General features: G+C 39.3%; 1 protein-coding gene across 1 annotated transcript; it reads left to right on the top strand.

Annotated features, from left to right (window-relative positions):
* Positions 1–5616: 5616 nt before the first annotated feature.
* LOC137756755 (spindlin-2) lies at positions 5617–7555 on the top strand. The gene is made up of 2 exons (XM_068533251.1): positions 5617–5853; positions 6542–7555. The coding sequence occupies exon 2, from the start codon at positions 6544–6546 to the stop codon at positions 7315–7317; it is 774 nt and encodes a 257-aa protein (XP_068389352.1). The 5' UTR covers positions 5617–5853; positions 6542–6543; the 3' UTR covers positions 7318–7555.
* Positions 7556–8255: the final 700 nt, after the last annotated feature.

The raw sequence follows: 8255 nt of genomic DNA, 5'->3' as shown, positions 1-8255 counted from the left end.
GGACCTAGAGTCTTTTGTACAGAGTGAAGTAAGTCAGAAAGAGAAAAACAAATACCGTATGCTAACACATATATAAGGAATCTTAAAAAAAAATAAAATAAATTGTCATGAAGAACCTAGGGGCAAGAAGGAAATGAAGACGCAGACCTACTAGGGAATGGACTTGAGGACGTGGAGAGGGGGAAGTGTAAGCTGGGAGAAAGTGAGAGTGGCATGTGCATATATACACTATCAAATATAACATAGATAGCTACTGGGAAGCAGCCGCATCGCACAGGTAGCTCAGCTTGGTGCTTTGTGAGCACATAGATGGCTGGGATAGGGAGGGTGGGAGGGAAGGAGATGCAAGAGGGAAGAGATATTGGGATATATGTATATGTATAACTGATTCACTTTGTTATAAAGCAGAAACTAACACACCATTGTAAATCAATTATACTCCAATAAAGATGTTTTTAAAAATACATATATGACTCACCCTTTTTTCTGGCTTTGTTGAGATGTAATTGACATATAAGATTGTATAAGTTAAGGTGTACAATGTAGTGAATTCATATATGTACATATTGCAATATAATTACCACAATAAAGTTTGTTAACACATTCATAACCTCACATAGTTACAACATTTTTATGTGTGTGGTGAAAACTTTTCAAATCTACTTCAGCAACTTTCAGATATGCATACAATATTTTTAACTCTAGTTACCATGCTGTACATTAAATCCGCAGAACTTATTTATTTTTTAACTGGAAGTTTGTACACTTTGACCACCTTCACCCATTTCCCCCACTCCTCATCTCCCACCTCTCACCCCTGGCAACTGCCAATCTGTTCTCTGTTTCTTTGATTTTGTCTTTCTTAGATTCCATATATTAGTGGAATCACACAGTATTTTTCTTTTTTTAAGTTATTTCACTTAGTATAATGTCCTCAAGGTCCATGCATTTTGTTGTAAATGCCAGGATTTCCTCTTTTCGTAGCTGAATAGTATTCTATTGTACATCTTCATTACACATTCATCTGTTGATGGACACTTAGACTGTTTTCATTACTTGGCTATTTTGAATAATGTTACAATAAACACAGGAATGATATATCTCTCTGAAAACTTGTTTTGTTCCCTTTAAATATATACCCAGAAGTGTAATAGCTAGAGTGTATGATAGTTCTATTTTTAATTTTTTGAGGAACCTCCATTGTCCATAGTGGTTATACCAATTTACATTCCCATCAACGCTATACAAATATTCCCCTTTCTCCACATCCTTGCCAGCACTTGTTATCTCTTGTGTTTTTGATAATAAGTATTCTAACAGGTATGAGGTGATACCTCATTTTGGTTTTGATTTGCATTTCCCTGATTAGTGATGTTGAGCAGTTTTTCATGTACCTATCGGCCATTTGAAGATCTTCTTTGAAAAATGTCTGTTCAACTCCTTTGCCCACTTTTTAAATTGGATTGTGGTGTTTGTTTGTTTGTTTGTTTGTTATTGAGTTGTATGAGTTCCTTATATATTTTGGAGATTAACCCTTTATCAGATATGTGGTTTGCAAATATTTATTCCCATTCTGTAGGTTGCCTTTTCATTTTGTTGTCTGTTACTTTTATTGTGCAAATTTTTAGTTTGATGTAGTCTCACTTGATTTTTGTTTTTGCTGCTTGTGCTTTGGGTGTCATATCCAAAAAAATCATTGCCAAGACCGATGTCAAGGAAGTTTCTCCCTGTGTTTTCTTCTAGAAATTTTATGGCTTCAGGTCTCTCATTTAAGTCATTAATCCATTTTGAGTTAATTTTTATTAATAGTGTAAGATAGGGGTTCATTTTCATTCTTTCGTATGTGAATATCCAGTTTTCTAAGCACCATTTATTGAAGAGACAATCTTTTCTCCATTGAGTATTCTTGGCTCCCTTGCACATTTGACTTATCTTAATATTTCTATTAGACAGCACCACTCTAGAAAACTCTTTCTCTTTCTTTGTTTGATGGCCAGCTGGATAGAGAGGATCTGGCTGAGGATCATGAAGTCATAGAATATGGTTAGGTTTGATGAGATCAAGGTGCTTTCTTCTCTGAATTACCAATTCTAGGAAAGCTGCCCACTGACCAGAAATGCCAGTGTTGTACTGTTTCACGTGTAAGAAATTATTTTTTTTATATTGCACTTCTAAGGTTTGGATAGTATTTGTAGAAGAAGTAAGCATATATTAATTAGTACAAATAGTGTGAGAAAGAGTCGAGCAAAATAAAAAAGATTTGGAGCATTGAGACAAGAATTTTAAATGAAGTCCTCAATGTGGCTCTCATTGTGACTATGACTTTGACTTGACTTTGACTATGACTATGACTTTGTTAGCCCCATGGAGAGGTCAAGTAGGTAACTGGATTTACAAATCTGGAGTACAAAGAGAGGTCAGCCAAGATATATTAATTTGAGACTTTTCAACTTCTAGATGACATTTAAAGCCATGATCCTGGATGAGATCACCAAAGGGGAAAGTGTAGATAGAGTAGGTATCTTCCTGACTGAGCCCTGGGACGCAACAACATTAAGAGATGGGAGTGATAAGGAAGAACACATTTTAAAAGACTAAGAGGTAGCCAGTGAGTTACCAGAAAAACCTGGAGAGTGTGGGATCCTTAGTGTCAGAAATAGAAGTTTTTCAAGGAAGATGGGATGATCAAAGGCCACCTATAGATAAAGTATGATAGGGATTAATAAATGAAAATTGGTGGTCATTGATGACCTAACAAGAACAGTTTTCATGGAGTCATGGGGGAATGGACAGGGGAGCCAGACTAGAGTCGGAGTAGGTTTGAGAGACAATGGGAGGAAAATATTGAAGACAATGGATAGGAAATTCTTTCAAGGAGTTTTGTTGCAAAAGGGAGTAGAAATATGAGGTGGTAGCTGAAAGGATAAATGAAATCAGAAGGGTATTTTTGAGATGGAAAAACTAACAACATGTTCTAATGGTAATAAAACCCCAAAACATACTGCTTAATGCAAAAGTAAGTTGTAGAAAATATGGTATAATTTATGCTTAAAAATTCACCAATAATGCCATATTTCATCTAATTTAAGACCAAGTTTTCCCACATATTTTTAGAGAAAAAAGTAGCATCCTACTCTTTCCATTTACTTTCCTTATATTTTTCCTTTTTATTAGTTTTTCACATTTTAACATCTCTAAATGTGGCATATGTCTTTTAATTCATGGTTTATCACAGTTTAATTGGTGGTTATTTTCTTTTTTATTGGTACACAAAATAAAAGTTTCTCAAAATTAACAGTATGTTGCATTAAATAATATGCAAAATACATTTTCTATGGGTACATAAGTAGAGAAGGTAAATCAGCAAGTTCATAACAGAGAACAATCTGGGGCATAAAGCAACAGCAATTGTGAATGTTGTAAATATTAATTTGCAATATTCTAATAATTTAAAAGGGGAATGGATACCAATATTTCATGTGTAAATAAAAAAATACATATAAAATATGGGGAACTGGCTAACTTTAGAATCAAAAATATAAAAAAAAAATTAAAAAGATAAACAATTTAAAAGAAAGATATGAAGAGAAACACACAATAGGACTGAAGGACTGAATGGCAAAAAAAAAAAAACACAGGAAAATAAGTTGAAACTCACTAATAATCAGAAAAATGTAAAATAAAACAATGGGCTACCACTCCTCACTCACTAGTTTGGCACACTCTAAAAATATGAAAATATCAAGAGTTGACTAGAATGCGGAGAAGATGGAATACCTACCATGCTGATTATACCATAATTTGGTACAAAGAATTAATGTAGGAATTTGGCAACATTTAGGAATTTTGAATTGCTTATACCTACAACTCAGTATTTCTTTTTCCAGTGTACACACTGAAGAAACTCTGGACCAAGTCCAGGAAGCTATTCATTTTATCATTATTTGTAATAATGAAATGTTGAAATGAACCAAATGACCATTGAGAGAATGGAGGTTGAATATATTGTTAAATGAATCACAAAAATGTCATATATGTATACTCTGCAATAGAGTTTGAGGGTAACAAGGAATGTTAGAGATATAATACAGAGAAATTTAAAAACAAAATATTAAGTAACAAAAGCAAGATGCAGAAAAATAACATACACATGATTAAACTTATGTTCAGAATAAAGCTCAGCCAAGTTAGATTACAAGACTTATCAGAGTTCTATTTCAGGCTTGCTTAAAACGTCTTTTTAAGAAAAAAAAAAAAAACATTTTCTTGAATATCTGTGAGTGGACATATACATACACTGTTAAAAGGAAGTGTTAAATAAGGTTGTTTAAGTACATGATTGGTTAGATTTACAAAGTGTAGAGATGTCATATTCTTATCAGTTGCACAGTACATACATATAACTGGGTCATAAGGACCCAGAGCCATCTTCCAGAAATATCAGGTGTGGTCCATTGAAAGAGAATGATTCTCTTTCCCTCACAGTATGGAGTAATTAATTATCCTTCATAATGAACTTTTAAAAAATACATACGAAAAACAAAATGAATAATATCCATTTGTAAATAATATATGTATGAATATAAATATAAAGAGGGTTAGGATATGCAAAATTTGAATGATGATTGCTAGCGTTAGAGAGGAGGAAGGGAATAGGATCAGGGTTAGAGAATAAAGGAGGATTACATTTTATTGATAATATTTTATTTTATTTTAAAATGCTTCAATAAAAACAAGTAAAAATTTTAATGGAGACTATTTAGTACTTGTAATATTGTTGTATACACTATATTTTCAAAATACCATAAAAATGATGTTACAAAGAATTATTAAGAACTGAGTTTGCAAAATGATCCCAGATTTCTAAGAGATTTTAGAAAAAAAGGTTAGGGAAATAATGAGTGTTCATATTTTGCTTGAAGCCCTAGGGAATGAGATTTACAGTGGATTTAGGGTGGATTATTTTCTTCAAGTGAATTTTCTGAATTTTACACAGTGTCCACATTGTGCATGCAATTCCTTTGCAATCTGTAAAAAAGAAAAAAGAAGAAAAGGAAAAAAAATCCTCAAGAAGTAAAGTCTGGAAATGACCAGACAATAAAAATTACCTAGATTGTGTCAAGATGGCAGACGAAGCACAAGCGCATTTCTTCTGTCCTACCTCAAATCCCTTTAAATGGCAGGAAAGGCAGGTTTCCGTATACAGAGAATAACATCCGAAGGGCACAGGGGGAAAAGAAAAGGGGAATTCTTGGAAGATGGAAAGCAGATGGGGCAGGGGCACTGAGGTGGGGGTGGGGTAGGGGTGGGGGAAATGGGGGTCCTGAACTTGAGAGTGGGGGCAAAGCAGTCGGGGTGGGGAGTTGTGGGCAAGGCAAGGCGGCTCCAGATTTTGGAAAGGGGGTAGGGGCGGGAGATGGAAACACCTCCCAGACCCAGGGCAGAGGTGGGCTTGAGAGTGGCGGCGGGGGGGGGGGGGGGGGGGGGGGAGGGTGGCAGTGTTTGGCAGGAAGGGGAGGCCTCTCTCCTGGCAGGAAGCTGCGCGACGGTAAGAGGGAGGAGACTGCGGCTGCGGCAGCGGCTTCTGGGATCCCGATGTGGCGGAGGGGCCGTCACCGCCAACAAGTAGGTGGAGGGCCCGCGAGCCCGGTGTTGGAGACACTGCCGCCATCCTTTTCTCCTGGCCTGCTGTCCTCCTAGACACGCTCGTCGCCTAAGGATCCCCTCCTCCCAGCTCTTGCAAACTCCGAACTCGTCGCCTGCTGATTCTCTTTCACCACAGGTTCACAGCGGAGGCAGCAGTGAGGTGTCCGATTTGGACACGTGAGGCCTGCGATCCCCGGAATTGGGGAGGTGGGCGCTGGACTAGAGAATCGGAGGATGCGGGTTGGTGTGTGCCAGGAGGGAAGATTGGGGTGTGTGCTGAGACAGGAGATGAGGGAGACTGACAAGGGTGATTTGGGGACGGAAGGGTGGGGGTAGGGGCAGCCGAAGAGCACCTGGATGGTATACAAAGGTGGCCCCAGAAAGAGAAATAGATTTGTTCTGGGCACCCAGCGGCAAAATGGGGATGACCAGGAAGAGATATGAAGGAGAGGTGAACAACAGGCAGAAGCCATGGGAATGGGAGGCAAAACAGATAAAGAGCAGATGGCAATGAGCAGGGGAAAAGGGGACTATGTAAGTGCAAATGGAGAGACAGGGTGGGAGCTAATAAATGGTGAATATCTGTTAGGTGTGGGGACCGCAGTATGGTAACAGGATAAGGCATTAGCCAAAGGAACCTGCTCCCTCTTGCTGGGGCCTCAACCACCAAAACCATCACCTCTCCAACCCTCCAGCACAGCCAAATAAGTTTGAAGGGAGGACACTGTAGGCAAGCATCCAATAGTATTTTGATAGCCAGCATCCCTGCTGGACACGTGAATAACATGGGCGGTAATACATATACCTGGTGCCCAGGGAATTTGCAATGCAGAGAAAAAAATCTCACACTATAGAACACTACATGTTTCTCCCTAGCCTCTTCCTCCCCCTGCAGGTATGAAGACCCCTCACAAAAAGGCAGCTGCAGGGCAGCAAACCAGGGAAATTGTCGATGGCCACAACGGGTCTGCAAGTATGAGGAAGAAAAAGACTTCTCAAAAGAAGCAGAGAGGCAGACCTTTCTCCCAGCCCCGCAGGAACATCGTGGGCTGCAGAATTTCACACGGATGGAAGGAAGGCAATGAGAGCATCACCCAGTGGAAAGGAACCATTCTGGATCAGGTGCCTATAAATCCTTCTCTTTATCTGGTGAAATATGATGGAATTGACTGTGTCTATGGACTGGAACTTCACAGAGATGAAAGGATTTTAAAGCTTAAAATCCTTCCTGATAAGGTGCCATTTTCTCGAGTCAGAGATGTGCACCTTGCAAACACCATAATTGGTAAAGCTGTGGAACATATGTTTGAGGGTGAACATGGTTCCAAGGATGGATGGAGGGGGATGGTCTTAGCCCAAGCACCCATCATGAAAGCCTGGTTTTATATTACCTATGAGAAAGATCCTGTCTTGTACATGTACCAGCTTTTAGATGATTATAAAGAAGGTGACCTCCATATCATGCCAGAGTCCAGTGAGTCTTCAAAAGACAGGGAGCCAGAAGGAGTTATAGATGGCCTCATAGGTAAACATGTAGAATATACCAAAGAAGATGGCTCCAAAAGGACAGGCAAAGTCATTCACCAAGTTAAAGCCAAGCCTTCTGTTTATTTCATCAAGTTTGATGATGATTTCCATATCTATGTCTATGATTTGGTGAAAAAGTCCTAACTGTTAGGGTAAACTTTATCACATGTGTGAAGACAAATGTATGATTTGGAGACACACAGAAAATGTTGCTTTTCACTGTACTCAAAGCATAGGGATCCCTAATAACCCATCATATTTGCCAGAATAACTGTTGTTTTGTCATGAAAAATACAAATTTATGTGGCCATGACACGCTGTGTGTAAGGAATTTGTCATGTTGAAACGATTGGGTGTGTTTGGTGGATGGGGCATGAAAGGAAGGAACAGCTGTAAATTCAGGCTGTGAATAAAGTTCAGCTAGTATCATAATCAGTCATCTAAAAATGAAATAGGACTTAGCTGGTCTGGTCTAGGGAGGGGGGAGGAGAAGGAAGTAGAGATGGGCTGTGGGGGAAGGGAGAAGGGGTGGTGGTTGCTTAGGAGGAGGTAGGGAGGCGTCAGAAATGGAGAGGCTCCCTAGCAGGAGGGATGACCTAAGAGGGGGAGGCACCCAACTGGGAAGGGGTGAAGAATAACAGAGGGAGAGTGAGATCTTGAGGCTTAGAGGGAAACAGACAGAATAAATTGAGTAGAGAGGGACACAAAGACGTTTAGAAGAGATCCAGAGCAAGGGAGAGAAAGATGAAGTTGGCAGAGATCTGGGGAGAGGCTAAAAGGTTACTCAAATGGAGGTCTATGCATGAGTGAGGGGCCAAAAAGGGAGGGACACCAAGGAAGGAGGAATTCTAAGACGAAAGACTGACAGAGAGAGTGAGAATACAGAAAACAATATAGGGAGTGGGGCCCATGAGAGATGGGAAGACCCAAGGAAAAACAGAACTTCTGGCACTATCCAAATTGCCCTCCCTAGCTCTGTGCACAAAGGAGATGGCAACAGTCAAAGAAACCAGATGGATTGGAGCTTCCCTAGAAGGACATTTTGACAGGAATGTCTCAAGAGTTAAGCAGGAGCCAAGTTT

This window comes from Eschrichtius robustus, chromosome X (assembly GCF_028021215.1).
Source record: "Eschrichtius robustus isolate mEscRob2 chromosome X, mEscRob2.pri, whole genome shotgun sequence".
NCBI classification, from domain to species: domain Eukaryota; kingdom Metazoa; phylum Chordata; class Mammalia; order Artiodactyla; family Eschrichtiidae; genus Eschrichtius; species Eschrichtius robustus.
This window is presented reverse-complemented; position numbering and strand designations above follow the sequence as displayed.